This window comes from Topomyia yanbarensis, chromosome 2, assembly GCF_030247195.1.
Source record: "Topomyia yanbarensis strain Yona2022 chromosome 2, ASM3024719v1, whole genome shotgun sequence".
Classification (NCBI taxonomy): domain Eukaryota; kingdom Metazoa; phylum Arthropoda; class Insecta; order Diptera; family Culicidae; genus Topomyia; species Topomyia yanbarensis.
This window is the reverse complement of record NC_080671.1, coordinates 328004111-328020801: the sequence shown is the minus strand read 5'-3', so window position 1 is coordinate 328020801 and position 16691 is coordinate 328004111. Positions and strand designations below refer to the sequence as shown.

At 36.3% G+C, this 16691-nt stretch overlaps 1 protein-coding gene across 5 annotated transcripts in view; it reads left to right on the top strand.

The window, feature by feature from the left end:
- The window catches only part of LOC131683840 (box A-binding factor-like), a 94389-nt gene that overhangs the window by 29198 nt on the left and 48500 nt on the right, over positions 1 to 16691 (top strand). For all 5 annotated transcript variants that reach the window (XM_058966183.1, XM_058966185.1, XM_058966184.1 and 2 more), the window contains exon 2: positions 3744 to 5139. In XM_058966183.1, the coding sequence (XP_058822166.1) occupies positions 3744 to 5139 (1396 nt within the window). The remainder of the gene's footprint in view (positions 1 to 3743; positions 5140 to 16691) is intronic.

Sequence of the window (16691 nt, the reverse complement as noted above, 5' to 3'; positions counted from 1 at the left end):
TTTAACTGTATTCTTCGACACATCCATGAAAGATGAGATTCGTGGAATCCCGGATCACATGCATCCGCAAGTGCATGTGCCTCTTTTAAACTCAATGATACTGCTTCAGTTTACGTCGCAGAATTCACTGCTATTCAGTATACTCTTGGGGTTATTGATACTCTGCCCACCGTTCATTACCTTATCATTTCGGACAGCCTTAGCTTAATAGAAGCTCTACATTCGATGAAACCTAGAAAGCACATTCCATATTTTATGGAGAAAATATGATGGCTTCTGTGTGCTTTGTCTATAAGATCGTACAAGATTACCTTAATTTGAACTTCCTCGTATTGCTTCATCCCAGATAATGAAGAAGTGAACTCTTTAGCTAAGCCGGGCGCTTTAGAAGGTGACTCCTACGAAAGACCAATCTGCATCAATGGATTTTTCAATATATCTCGTCAGAGGACGCTAGAAAGTTGGCAGACGTCTTGAGCAATATCCATTATCCCGAAGGTATCTATGAATTTCATTATCCCGAAGGTATCTATGAATCATTGGTCCAGGGAATGGATGTGGGTCGGGATTTAATTCGTATGATCTTTCGGCTCATGTTCAATCACTACACGTTAGACTCTCATCCCTGACGTATTGAGCTCACGATATCTGCGCTTGTGGCGACGGTTACCACGATATCGAACATATTGTTTGGGCATGCCCCGATTACTGTTCTGCCAGATCTCAACTATTGGACTCCCTTGAGACCCGAGGAAGATCACCCAATGTCCCGGTGCGAGATGTACTGGCAACCCGCGATCTCCTCTACATGTTCCTCTTATGCAGCTTCCTAAAAACCGTCAATTTACAGACTTAACTGTTGCTACTATTTTTTGTCATTCCTAGAAGTGCTTTCTTCCGCCTGTGCCGTATACCAACGAGTTTAAGCTGACACGAAACATCTCTGTCGGCTGAGCCAACAAACACGGGAACTACAGCACAAACATCGCACGCGCAATGCGGTGTGCTGCCGATCCGCATCTGAGCCGTACTGCGAAATTGTATGGAGGAACCCCTGCAAGTTTGAAGAAGACCGCCCGGTACACAGTGCTTCCAAATAGGCAAAAACGTGATCGAAATTGATTTGACCACAAAAAAACGATTTTCGAGCTATAGTGTCTTCAGCAAAGTTTGTCTATAAAATATTCCCCATCTTATTAAAGTAATAGTTTGGTGATTAAGAAACAACTTTGCCGAAGAGATTTTAATACACCTTTGTGGAGTTTTCTGTGATACACCCCTGAAAATCTAAATAACTTTTCAGGGTGATTTGGAATTTCAAAATGTTCTAAGATTTTATTCGGCATAAGAAAACACACAATTTATGTTATGCAACTTTATTTCTATCATTTATATCTGTGGAGTTATCGAAAGTTAAGTGCCAAAAAAGCAACATTTTGGTATGAAATAACACTTCAATCCGCAAATTTCCGCAGACGAAGCCATATTCATTCGAATCTATAAAGCTAAACGCTATCAAATCCAGGGATAACAATTTGTCACATGCTGTCTCTTGCATGCAAAAACGTATAATCAAAAAACGACTATTAAACCCTTTTACAAGGCCATTCAAAGATTACATTACACATTTATGGGTAAAAGGAGGAAGTATGAAGCATGTTGTTACACGGAGGAGCGGTAGGAAGCGAAGGGGTCAAGTCCAGTATTGTATTTTTTCAATAAAATGAGGCTGCCAATTTTCTGCAAACCATTATGATATTTAAAAGTAAATGATTCCAAAGTGTTAATCAGACAATACTCACAAAAAGTAATTAAAAAAATCACTTATTTTGTTTTATTACGACCTTGTCATAAGTTATTCACGTTTCGCTACCAAGAACAATAGGTTTTTCAAAATGAGCATAAAATTTCCTTTTGATATAAAGGTGATATCGGGAACTATCTGAAAGCTACACGAAAATAATGAATAAAGATTCAACTATACAGACTATAGTTATTATAGTTGATTCATATTACAGAATTTCATGTGAATTTTGAAAACAAATATTGTTCTTGGTGGAGAAAAATTATAATAAAACAAAACTTATGAAAAGGTCACAATAGAACGAAATAATTGTTTTTGTTTGAACAAAATTTAAAATATCTCGAAAACTATCACAAATTTTTACTATGAGCATTTTGATTAGAAATGGCATTGAGAATCACACATTTCACACATTTTTTTTTGTTGAAATGAAACTCCAAATATCATTTTTTAGAAAATTAGAAAAATAAAATTACAGGTCACACAATGTCAATTAGTATTGTAACAAAAACTTTTTGACTGATAAGTTCTCCATGATGTTAAAAATGTTTCCTTTCCTTTACTAATTTTGTTTTGTTTTTTGAAATTAAAAAAATAGTTTTCGTGATTTAATTTCTTAACATAAATTTTTGATTTTGTAAAAATCGAACAACTTTTTTTCAGGGTATCTTTATTCCTTATTTAACATATTCTCGGGTAGTTTAGCTGTACAAATCACGGTAATCGAACTTTTTTTAAAAATATTTTTAAAAAAATGTACGCCCTCTTGAGAAATTGCTCTTGTTTTAATTACCAGAGGAAAACATGGAGATTCAAAACCCGGACGCAACTTCAAAGTTTCGTTCGAGTCGACAATGGTTAATATTCATGGTCAACCGATTTCTCAAAAAAAAACCCTCTTATTAACCATTCCGGAGACCACTCCGAAAACTTTTCTTCTTATGTTTCAAAGTTTTAACAGAATTGAACGGAAATGTTATTTCTTCCTAATTTTTCATTTTAGATCATTATGCAGTATAATTTGGAAACCTGCCGCAAATATCATAGCGATTTGAACATTTTCCAAACAGTTAAACTATGGTCAACAATAACACATGAAACATAATTAACTTCATTCTCCCCTAAAGCCTAACCAATCACAGACGCCCGAATGCCTCTTAACATGTGGACTGCGTTTTGACCAACCATTTTTCTCGTGAATCGTTAAACCATTCACCGATTCAATGTACGATCCCATCAATCTTTTTTATATAAAACATGATCTCGTTTGGTATAGACAGCATAGAAACGGGCAGTAATTATTACCGATCGTGCTACTCCTTTTCATTCACTCTTCCAACAGTGGCGCTTCTCACATACGTACGTTGACTAAGAGGGCGGAGCCTAGTGTAAATAGAAGTAAACGAAAGGGGAAACATACATAGAGCGCTGCTGTGTATGTATGTGTTCATGCATGTAACTCGAATGAACTTGCGTTTAGTGTATAGAGTGAGCGCTCAGTTCTACCTGGGTATGGGAGCCGTCAGGCAGATTGTGAGGATGAATCATTCACTGTGCTGTGATGTATACTTTTGAGTCACTTCGATGATCTGCGCAAGACAAAGCAGTTCTGTTTCGTATTGACAACACGAAGAGAGCATAGCGAACGAGGAAACCCTTTGTCGTCGATGGGTGGCGTTTTCCGATTCCTCTTTACTGGTTCATTTGTTTGTGTCGATCGCTCACAACAGCCGGGCAATGTTGGATGGTTTAGGAACGAGTGACCTTAGAACTTTATGGTTTGTTTTGCTTTGTGCTCTATGCTGAAACTGTGCGCACATCAAAACAGTAAAAATTGTCGATCGAGTTGCGTCCTGTTCTGGCTTATGTCTAGAAGATTTTTTTGCTGAGTTGTTACTCTTTCGTGTTTTCTTATGTTTCGTTTTGTGTTATGTTTCAGACGGGACCGATACGACGTATGATGTGGCTGTGGCTGCCTTCAAGTTACCAGTTGTTGTGTCACCGCAAGACAGTGCACAGCATAGTGATAACGGCGCTAGCATTTCAGCCAGACATCGGCAGCAAATTGAGCATTCTACAGAGATCGAAAGCGGATCGAGCATCTCACGGAACGATTCCGAAGAAGTTAGTGAAAGTGAAACCGTTCCTAGTAAACAATCCGATAACGGAGCGGCCAGTTGTGTCGCGAGAGATAAGACAGGCGCGTTATCAATACAGCTCGCGAACGGTAGTGTAGGTGGTAGCGACCACACAAGTGAATCTATGATTTTCTCATCGATAAGAACTAACGAGGAGCATGTAAACACTCCTTCGGTGATTACATCCAGTTCTAAGCAGCTACAGGAGAGCACTCAAAGATATGAAACCTTGACGAATGTGAATCAACCGCTGGCGTCTCCACCGCGCTATTCCACCTTGCAGTCCGTGATCAGTCCGAATTTGCATCAACAGGTGGGCTACTTCAGTTACACTGGACAAGAATCCACGTTCAACAGTTGGCCATACGATTTGTCCTACAAGACAACTGATCTTGTACGGCATCCTCATCATCACGAAGAACAGTCGGAGAACGACGAACGCAGTTTGGACCATCATCACCACTACCAGCATAGGGACGTTTACAGCGATTCCAGTAATCATCATTCGCACGATCCGCAGAATCAGCCACCAGTGCAGCCGCATTCGAATTTGAGTTTAAGCATCAATTCCATTAGTAGCGAATCGTCAGCCATGAGGAGCAGTTTGTTAACATTGTGTCCGACTTATCCCTCGTCTTTGGGACAGCACGTTGGCGAAGATCTCCACCACCAAGCCGGTCACCCCCATCATCACAGTTCCGCGATCGATGAGGTGATAGCCGATACACTGAAAGACGAAAGCTGTGCTATCGTTGATCAATATTTGTCCATCGGGGGTGGTGGAGGTATGGTTCATGCTGGCGCGGATTTGGGCGAAGACTCGCCCCAACATCACCATCACGAGCTGCATGATATGAAGGACTACAGTGTAGTTTATCATAACAATAACGACAAGACCGTTATCAACTTTAATCATCATCACCACCATCATCAGCAGAACACACACAATGGTAATAGCAGCGGTGGCGAATCGCGTAGCCCATCGGGTTATTCGCATGAAGAACTGGACGGCAGTTTGACGAGCTTTACTCAGTTGATCAACGTACCTCGCGGGAGTGATACCACCTCTTCGTCTGCGGCGGCGGCTGCGGCGAACATGTATCAATCGTCACCGGTTCACGATCATACGACCGCGGCGCTGATGCAGCATGGAACCAGCATCTACGATGCACTGCACGGCGGCGGTATTCCTAGCAGGTGAGTGGACTTTCTTTTATTGTTGAATTGTTGGGTGTAACCTGACGCTCCGTGGCCATACATGGGAGTTATGTGGGACGCTTGATTTGAGTTATGACCGTGGAAAATGACTCCGTCGTTGTCGCTCGTAATAACCTATTAGAACTGTGGTACTGGATCAAATGTATTTTTTTTTCAAGCAATGCAGCTTGAGGTAATGCTTGCGGTCAACAATAGGTTTGAAGCGGGCTGCACTCTATCGCCTTTCTTGAATTTTGCTATTTACGTATTTCGTAAAATAGTGGCCAAATAGTGTTCGATTATGAGCTGGAAAAGTGTTACGAGCTCAATTTGTTAACTTTTTTGAATCAATATTTTAAAGCACATACATATTTGGCTTAGTTTAATTAGGGCAAATTTTTGACGAAAACGATTTGTTTAGAATCATTTGAAAAATAACTGTAGTAGCTGCGAAACAGTTGAAAATCAATTTCTTGTTTTTTGTCCTCATAGAGCGATAATCCACGCAAAGTTAAATCATATACTATAACATCGGAAATTCAAAATCCTTCTTTCAAAAAATATTCGACACTAAAAAGTTCGATTCATTATCGTGCGACTTGAGACCAGAGCCTTAAGACCACTCAGGGTCCTTGGGCACTAAGGGGCCTTTATAACTGCACAGGTGTAATGTCACTATGAAGCTCTGTTCAAAATTTGAGCCTAATCGGTCAACAGTTAGTTATCGGTTTGTAGTTTGAATAGGATCTTTAAATAGATTTGTTCATTAGTGTGTTAGTCATTTGCCAATATCCCTCAGACATCTCTCCAATAATATCCTAATCACTATTTTATGTCAATTTAGATTGTTGGGCATAAAATATAAGATAAGAATCTCACACACACAATACTACGTTGACACTTACGACGTAGTGAAAATCTGATACCATGATAATTCTCCTATATTTTAATGCTCCCCTAGAAACTTCAGGCCGCTTTAGAAATGGATGGTTCCGTGATGTAAAGATTCACAAAAAATGACATTAATAAAGCATCACATCGTCAAGATCAACGGTTCTCAACTTTTTTCGTACAAGGGACCCGTTCGAAATTAGCAATGGTTATGTTTATTTTTGTCTCATTTGACACGACTCAATGCGTTAGCTTAACTGAGCCATGTAATTTTCGTGTTTATATTGTAATAACACGCAAAATTACTGCAGACAGGAAGGTTTTATGCTGCGTGCTCAGTACCTTTTTCTTGGCGGTAACGCATTAGTAGTGTTGTCCAACACAACTTGGAAGTCAGCCCATTTGCCCTGTTTCGTCAGGTAGGAATCTGACCAGGGTATGTGCGCAGAGTTATTTGTCAATCGCATTTTAACAACACGAACGCCGTTGGGAATGCCACTGAAAATTTTTCCTCAGATATCGTTTATTGCGGATCCCACTTCTACGTATGTTGACAAACATCTTTTAATGTGCTCTGGTCTAATTCGCGGCGCTAGATCGTGTAGGCGCACTTAAATTTTGTCGTCATCCATATATTTAGGATTTTGGTTTTAGCCCTCAAAAATTCAAGGGAGAGAGAGGCCCGGCTAATTAAAGTTCTCTAGTTTCAATAAACAAGTAACAAATGATCGAGAATTTTCGGGCTTTCGATTCTCTCACTGATAAAACGACAAAAAGAGGCTTTTGATTTCATTGGGTCGTAGGAGCGATGCTTCTTGAAGTCACAATTTTAGCTTGTCTTTTTGAGGGTTAACATTTTCATATTCGACGCCGTGTTTCAGATTGTTATTTGCCATAAACTTTTCTGCCTGGACTAAACTTTTAAACGTTACCCATACATTGTTTCTCACGTGGTGTAACTGTATGTATGTCACATCCTTGAGATTAGGATTTGTTTTCACTGTTAATAACAGTTCAACATCTACTGCAGGTCAAAGAGGATTTTGTTTAAAGTCAATCGAAATTATACATCCTCTCATCAGGTGCACTTTTATTATCTGGAGCTGGTTCATTTCACTTGGCAACTGGAGGCGATGATATAATACTGTTTGTGAAAATAAATTTTGTTTGCTAGCAATATATTATTTTCTTTTTGTTGTGAAAAAGCTTTAAATTTCAATATCCAACCGGAAAAGATACTCTAGGACCCCGATCCAGGGTAATAATCAATGACATATATGATTCTTGCTTTAATCCAAGTTTTCAAAATATGACATACTGTAATGGCAATTGGAGAGGTTTGAAGGCTAGAAATAAAAAATATTGCGTTGCATTTCTTTTAATAATGTTTATATAATGTAATCCGCAGCTTGTAAAATTGTAATATTGTAAGCGAACCGTCACGGTTGCATGAAGTTGCTTGAGAATGAAGACGGTTTGGCAAGCACGCAGCTAGAAAAAAATTCGGAAGGGGCCCAAGAGTTTTGAAGTAAAATACCGGTTTTCAAAACATCTGCCAGAAGCAAGATGGACACTTTGCGTTTCTAGAAACTGGCAAAAATCAGTCAAAATGTACTGATACTATATCATTGTTACACGATTTTAAATGATTCTGAAAGATACTGATATTATCTAATAAGCGAATTATCATATATACAAATGAAACCATTTTTTTACTCGAGAGCATGCTAATGGATATAAGTTGTTGAAGCCAGAAAATAAATTTGAACCTGAAAACGGTTGATCTCGGGGAAGATTTCTAGCTTGACATGATGGGGTGATTTTCGCTATGTTTCTATTATGTTTCTATTATCACCCTACCCATTTGAAGCCGTTGGTTAGAGCAGTGTCTGCCATCTTTGTTCAACGTATTGAGTCAAACACGAGAATTACACTGTTTTCAGCGCATTTGTGTTATTATATTGATTCTTAACAACGAAGCAAAGCTGTTGATGTCAATTTTTACGCATTCCATTGATTGTATGCCGAGAAATTGATGAATTAGTGCGTCACCCCGCTTAGTATGGTGAAAATAGGCACTTTACCCTGTATGGATTATTTTGCACTTGACCGGTGAAAAAATTTTCATAAGTCGCAACAAAATTTATTAATCGAGAAGCGTCTCACTCTGCCCTTGTTCTATGTTTATCTTTACCAAAATGTTCATCGTAGCTGTGCCAGGTGTCCGTCTTTCCCATCCCAGTTTTGAAATGACGATTTTATCCATTGTTTTCATTATCTATTTTTTTAAGATTTTGCGACTTAGTCCGGTCTGACTTAATACCGACCAATTGGGATTATAACCTTTCATTTGGGCACTAATAGTTGTACGTATTCTTCGTAGAACTGAAGATATTGCCAATTTATCCTTATACTAATGAAAATGTACAAATCTTTCGATCATTTGCTCTATTATAGTGAAGAAGCAATGCATCTTAGCCAGAAACATCGAGGAAAATGCCACATTATATTTTCAATGAAATGTGATTATATACATGAATTATAACTATTGCTTCCCCAACTGCAAGTTGGTGTAAAAACTGCATTGGTATTTTTACATTTCTTATAAAAGAAATGTATAGAATTCGCTCAAACTTTCAAGATTTTTTCCGAGGCCCGGAGGGCCGAGTCTTATATACCAATCGACTCAGCTCGACGATTTGGGACAATGTCTGTGTGTGTGTGTGTGTGTGTCTGTGTGTGTGTGTATGTAACGGACAAATTCTCATTCGTGTTTCTCAGCAATGGCTGAACCGATCTTATCCAAACCAATTTTGAATGAAAGAACTAAAAATCAGTATGAACGCTATTAATTTGTTTTTGATTCTGATGTTTAGTTTCCAAGATATAAATGTTTGAATGCGTAAAAAAGGCGTTTTTTGCAGTTTTTCTAAATTATCTGCCGATATTGACAATATAGATTAACAATTTATATGTTTTTAGACAGCTTTAACGAATACCTTTCGAACAAGCTATATATTGTTGAAATCGGACTATTATCAAAAGAGATATTTAACATTAAATGCGGATGAAAGATTTTTATCATTTCCCATTGCCAGAAATATGACCAAAAACATGTAATCTATTATTAACGCCAAAACGGCTTATTTTAGGTCAATAGTATCTTCGGAGAATTTAATGGAGGCAATATGCCCTTTCTTTTGGTATTGTGCTTTTGCTGATTAATCCCCCTATGAGTGAGATATTTTCACAAATTTTCGTGGAAGTGATTATATCGAAATGATGCCTTCAGCAAATTTGTAGCTCTTACTTTTGCGAATAACTTTACTGAAGACTTCAAATATCTATTTTGAATACTTTAAAAGTTATGGCTTATTGTTTGGGGATTACTCTTTGTCGCCTATTTATTGTTCAATATAGTAATAATCCATTGAAATAAGCCAAACATTATTTCGATAAAACGAATTTCGTGTTTCATTTTTCTATCTACAACCGCTAGAAATAATCACCGAATACTTCCAAGTTGTCTGGAAGGAACTTGATAACTTATCAGTGCAAAAATGTTCATTTGTGCTAACCTTCTGACTGCAATTTTTCTAACTTATGACCATCGGATCGATCTGAAACATATCGGAAAATGAAAAGCGAAGTAAATAACTCCAAGCAACGGCGTAGCCAAGAGAAGGTTTTGGGGTTTTACACCATACAACCTCACCCCCCCCCCCCCACCCAAAAAAAAATTGGATTGAAGTTGAAAATTTATTGATGCAGACTGATTTAATTCAATATTACAATAACAATTATCTGATCCGTAGATTGATAACCTGTTGTTGTAAACATCATGAGGACTTTTGATAAATTGTCGGAATGGGGTCCTGATATGTAACTGATATATTGGTCTTGATTTCACAGTTGTCTAATAGTCCTGCCTGAAAACATTCTAATAGAAAATTCCAGAGTTCTGTAATCAATCATAATTATCAGATTTATTTTCAAATTGAGCTCGTTTTTGTAGAGATGTACTGTAATAAGGGTCTTTATTTAATAGGATGCGAAGTTAAAATTGATTTAATGTCTATGAAACATAGAACTGCTCACCAAAAAAATGCATAACTTTCAACATTTGCTAAAAATGTTTTTGCCTTTCTCATTCACTCTAAAATTCGTCAATCTAATCCCGAACCGGAGGGCCGAGTGTCATATGCCAATCGACTGAGATCGTCGAGATCGGAAAATGTCTGTGTGTGTATGTATGTGTGTATGTGGAAAAAATGTGACCTCTGTTTCTCAGAGATGGCTGGACCGATTTGCACAAACTTAGTCTCAAATGAAAGGTACAACCTTCCCATGCTATTGAATTTTTTATTGATTGGACTTCCGGTTCCGGAGTTACGAGTTGAAGAGTGCAATCACACAGCAAATTCCCATATAAACTGAAATGAAAAAAATTCAAAATCAAATTTGTATTTTTGATGCCAAATGACTTTAAAATGCATGAAACATTGAGATGTTTGACAAAAATTGACTTTTTTGGACTTTGGTACATTTTTGCCTTTCTCATATAGAAAGGTTATGCAATCACTCTAAAAATCGTCAATCATACCGGCCCGGAGGGAGTATGCAGTGAGGGGTTGCTACTTTAAAATTACAACTAGTTTAAAATTTCTTAACAAGTTGAAAATTTTCGGCAGGACCTGGACCTCCCGGATCTTTCTCCATGATCCGCCGCTGGTTTCAAGCGATGTTTCAGTATCACATGGTATCTCAAGATCGTGGCTGTCGATCCATTGTATGTATGTGCAAATCGTACTGAACATGAAATATTCATTTCCACCATTGTATTGAACATAACCAGCCATGTAATCGTAGTCTGGACAAATGAGACAAGCACAATTGCACCACTAGGTGGATTAAAACAGGATTTTATTTTGGGAATGCGTCGAGTTGAGACGAAAACGTAATATGATTAATAACGAGGATAACACTTTCCGAATGTAGAGAGAAATTTATGAAAAATGACGATTTCCATTCGACTCTAGCAGGTCCTGATCGATTTTGATGGGAATTTGATTTTTGTTGTATGACCAATTATATGTACAGGTCAAAAACAGTAATTTAAGGTCAAGATAACATCATTTTGAAACCGCCAATTTCGGAGGTTTAGTATCTTCGATGAGTTTTACAAACGTTAAACAGCGCATCATTTGATAAAATTATTTTGACGGTATATCGTCCAAGAAGTATTTATGGTGAATTTTCTCAGGTCTCAACAAATTCGCTAAAGACACGAACTCTGTTACTATTTTCTGAAAAATTAATTCTGCATAATTTTAAAACTTTAAAAATTACGGTTTCGGAATTATGCCGTTTGGACAGAATGATCGATTATCACCAAACTCCAACTAAACCGAATTTCTGGCTACGCCGCTGACTTCAAGTAAGTAGAAACAAAGTCGTTCTACACTCGTTCACAAGAAACTTCTTCGAATGCTGAATATCTATTATAATACATTGAAACCCCGATTTAATCATCCAAATATGAACATATGTTTGATGGGCTCTAGCAGACGAATAAGACTGAATTCGAGTAAATTCTTTCTTGAGCATGTTTTCCTTATCATGAAGATGGAAATATGCAAAAATAAAAAGTTCATCATAATCAGAAATAATTATCAGACTACATCAAGGGACGGGAAGAATATTTTAACAGTTTCAGTTTATTATAAAGAAAAAAATTGCCCGATTTAGTCAATGTCCCCATTTTGTCAGCCTAAAATACACCATGAGGTTGATAAAAATGGGTCTTTATTGCATTTCATTTTCGGGGATTTTTTTATTGCATCGAACTACAACAATTTTTAGGTAGCTTTTTTATAGATTTCTTCCAAAATTTGGCGAACCTATTCCAATTCGTATACCAATTAATTGGTATACTTAAGGGTTTATATGTTGCAGATAGAGAAAATACTGAAATTTTCAGCTTTTTTCATACACAATATTACGAAAGCTTATTAAACAATTTTTCCTAATATGTTTGTGAAAATTATAAACTATTTGAAATTTTTTAATAGTTTTATTTTTTATTTAACCGTGATTTTTTAATAAATAGTGACCATCGCTTCACAACGTAGTCTATTTTTCATGGCTTGCGGTGAGCAAGATCTCTCGAATTGCTGAACTGAAAATTATGGAATAGAAATTGATTTTTAGTATTCTTTACAGATTTAACTCGCCGCGCAGATGGCTCTGAATTAGATCCGCTGGTGCCCTAAGACGATTTCGCTAGATTTTCAGAGCACTGTGCACCCAGTGCATTAACGCAAGTGACCGAAGGTTATCGAAAAGATTCGTGAAAATGAAAATTCCAGTAATGATGATGATTTCCCCAAACGGTTCGTTTTCGAGAGGTTTTTATTTGTTCTTTGGCATTAGGATTAGCGATAATAATTCAAATCAAGGATACTGGGAGACTGGGAAGTCACCTTTAGAAAAAGTCGATGTCGAAGTAAAATTTGAAACTATGCACGCATGCACTTCAGAGATAGCGTGATATCAGGAGCTGCGATTTCATTTCAACGCTTTTTTGTGAAAAGGGCGATAATTACAAATGTAAACATAAGGCTTTTTTCATACATGCGAATAAGGGATTTGAAACGCAACAAATTAACCTAAAAATTTTGATTCTACGATATTGCTTTCTTAAACTACAGCAAAAAATACAACGGGCGAAACTGTATTGTTGTTTGTTTATTTAAAGTTTCGCCCTCCACGCTCCATGCAAACAAACAGGGCGATACTTTTTTTGCTAGCAGTTTAGAGGCGAAACTGTTATTTTCCTTTTTTTTGGATTATCAAGCTGATACCAGCTGTAAATAGTAACAATGATCGCTATTGAAAAAACCCGGACGAAATCGGCGGTGTAAAACGGTAGTTATTGTAAAAAAACGTGAGGGCGATACTTCAATGCTGATAGGTGGGACCGAAAAAGTAAACAATCGCCAAAGGGGCGATACTATCATTTTGTCAATTTCAATAGCAAAAACAAATTTTAATTTAATAATTTTAAATACTTTATGAAGTTTTGGTTTTCGATCACTGAATCATGCAATCTAGGATGTAAAAAACACAATAGTTCTTAAATAGGAAATAAAACCAAGTCTGGAAATATTCACTGTTGATTTTCTTTGAATGGTATCACTGCTAGTATCGCCCTTTTCAAGAAAAAGCGTTGATTTCTTAGTTCGCAGTCGCATTGGAAATTTGAGTAAAATATAAATTTCAAATCGATTCAAAAAAAATTTCGATTTTTTTGGCTCAGTACAATATATAACCCCTTTAGGAAAATTCAGTTTTCCCACCACAATTTAGATATTTTATTAACAGAGCATTAACAAAAATTCGTTGGTATGTCTATTTTATGGGCCATTTTTTCGCTTTCCCATTGATTTGGTTTGAGATTTCTAGCACTGATGTTGTCCTATGCTGATTTGAGCGATTCTCTGAGTCTTGCCACAATCCCATGTAGTATGTGTTATCAAAAACATCGCGAAGCATCAAGTTATAAATGTTCTCAAAAGATATAATATCCGAAGAGTGATAAGAGTTATAAGAAATGTCTCATCACACTGTTAGGTGGATTAAAAGCGTTTTTTACAAAGTATCGATTTATTTATTTTTATGAAAACTTAACAGAACTGACATTTTATTTTGGGGATTTATTTCATTCGAAATTAGCTCCACCATCCTTTGGTTTACATATAATGCTTTAATTTCAGTCTAACCGACACTTGTTGTCGTAATTGTGTCATGTTACTGCACTAATAACGATTCTTTTTGTACATTATATAACTTAGTTTGCACTCATATACGAGAATCGTCACTGACGTTGAGTTGCTATGGTTACTAATAAAATCCACTTGTTTTGAAGTCATACTGCTTTGTTAGTTAATAATTTTTCTCAACGAATTTTCATAAACTTGCAATGTTCCCCGAATTTGTTCAGTAGAAGAATATCTTTAGAAATGTATAGTTTACTGATTAATTGATTGATGAGGTGATTTTTTAAGAATTTATTTTCAATGTTAACCGATTTTCCATACAAACTTCGATATAAACTTTGAAATTTTTGGAGGGTCCGTAGACACAACCGATCGGTACCAAAATTTGCACAATTACTAAGGGCTATAAAAGAAATCACTGAGCCTGGTGGAGCTAAAAGTCAAAAATTGAACCAGTCTACTCTACATGCCCACAAATCATCAAAGGTTGTTCTTTAGACATATCTTAACATGTTTTAACAGGTGAACATAAATTCACACCTAGAATAAAAATCGGAGCTGACCCATGTATATTTCAAAACTTTTTCAAAATGTGGAGAGGTCTAGTATACATGTGGTGTTCCATTATACACCGAGCAAAAAGCATCTGAGATTTTCATAAGTCTCGGCATATGAATCAGCCTTCTGACGATGCCATTGAACGCTTTAGAATGTCATAGGCAGGCTTATTAATTCATTTATCTTCATTAATGCACTCCATAGACGTACAAATAATGTATTTCATAAAACAGTCTTATGATTTTGCTCCAATATATGCGTTTAAGAATTTCATAAGTTTTTCTCATGAAACCCATATGAGATCTGTTATTGATTCTATAAAATTATATTTTGTTTTTCATAAACGTCACTTTTGTGAAAAGTTCATAATTGTTTCTTATGAATTCAGTACTGACCTGCACGGCCAAAGGAGCTAATAGTTTCGGGCCAGCACCGCTGGTTACTGCTGTTTGAAACAAAATAAGTGAGAATTTTAGTCAAATTTCAACAAATTTAAAATAATTGTTTTTTATATTATTCAATAGATTACTGTGTGCATTAAATCAGTTTCCATGGTTATGATTTTTACAGAAGATATCCGATATTTTGAAATGAAATAAGTTGTGCATATAAGTAGTGTCTGACACGTATTTTATAATTATCAAAATCATTTGAGAAGTAAGAATCATTATCATTCAGTTGTCAAGTCCAGTTTCCCAGTTGTCTAAGCCCAATTTCCCAGGAAATATCGACGAAGCGTTGCTCATTATGTACAAATTTTAATATTTAATGGGAGTTTTCTCTTCAATCTTCTGAAGGGATCTACACTTGGCGGTTCATTTGTCCCGAATTTAGTTCTACAAGATGACCACACGAATGAACTCATTATAAATGACGTTCATGTTTTACAATTCTCGGTGGTTTGTTTACTTTGTCAGTTGCGTGAGTTCGAGTGCAACAGGTGCCCATCTGTTACATTCAAACTCACGTAACTTCCATGTAAACAAACCAACGAAAATTGTCAAACGAAGTTCATGCGGCTCATTTTGGGGTTATGTCGGTTGGTGTAAAACCTCCTCTAAAGGTTGATTTTTACTGTTGATTTTTTGTCTACTAAAAATTCTCGAGAAATATTAGCCATGTTCTATTTTTATATAAATGCACAATAATATCCATAAAAAAACTTATGGCATTCATTCGATCATTGTGATGAATTTCATAAGACTGTTCTATGGAAATCACTATTACTACTATGTTTTCTGCTTATAAATGTCAGAAATTTTCTTAAATGGGCATCTATGGCGTTCATTCGGACATTTTCATAAATTTCATAAGAGTGTCTTATGAAAATAATAAGAGATGGATTTGGAAGATTTCCCCTCCAAATCATAAGACAGACTTAGAAAATCCATTTAAAATCCTTATGTCTGAAAGTCATAAGACGTTTCAAAGTAAATTTTGCTCGGTGTACGATTTCGATAAAAATTTTATGTTTATATTACACGGTAAAAAATTGTCCCGTCTAATCCAAATGTTTAAGCACTTGAATCAGTTTCCATGCCTCACTACGAAATGAAGTGATTTAGTATTGATGTTCTAGTGATTTACGATTCGTACAAAAGTGATATATCTTTGAAAATTATTCAATAGAAATTACCTTGAAACTAAAATTTGTATCTGTTGCATTAGCACTACTATCCATATCTATTAGATTTTAATGTTCCAGCCTTTGCTCACAAATGTCAAAATAACTCAAGCACATAAAAGATGAACACTTGGAGCAAAAGTTGTTTAAGTAGAAGTCCTACGCTTCAAACTGATACGTTTTAGTATTTATGTTGGTATAGAATGTGAGTATTTTTAACATTTTGCATGGGCAAATTAAAAATGCAATTCTGTTGGTTTCAGGTCGCGAACTGGAGAACCTGGGCGGGACGTTTCATGAATGAACCGTACGCACCGGGCTCTCAATATATTCGAATTGAGGATCACGACGTTTACAGGTTTATTTATATTGAAATAAGTTAACTAAAAATAATTTAAATTTTATATAGCGCGTATTTAATCAATAGACAATTCAAGAGTAAATAATTTAAACTTGATGTGATGGATCGTTAATATCAATATGGTAAACAATGAAAATTTAAAGGCTGGCACATCCAAAGCGGTGTGCAAGGCAATGCAATTTTAAGTGATTTGCTGTTGATTCGATTGTGATTCGATACGAAGGTCCCCAATAGACTTACACTTCGTTTTGAACTGTTTGGCAAGTAGTGCAAATTCAACAGCAAATCACTTTATATCAACGTGATGATTTTTTACCGTGTAGTTTTGTTGGTTATCCTT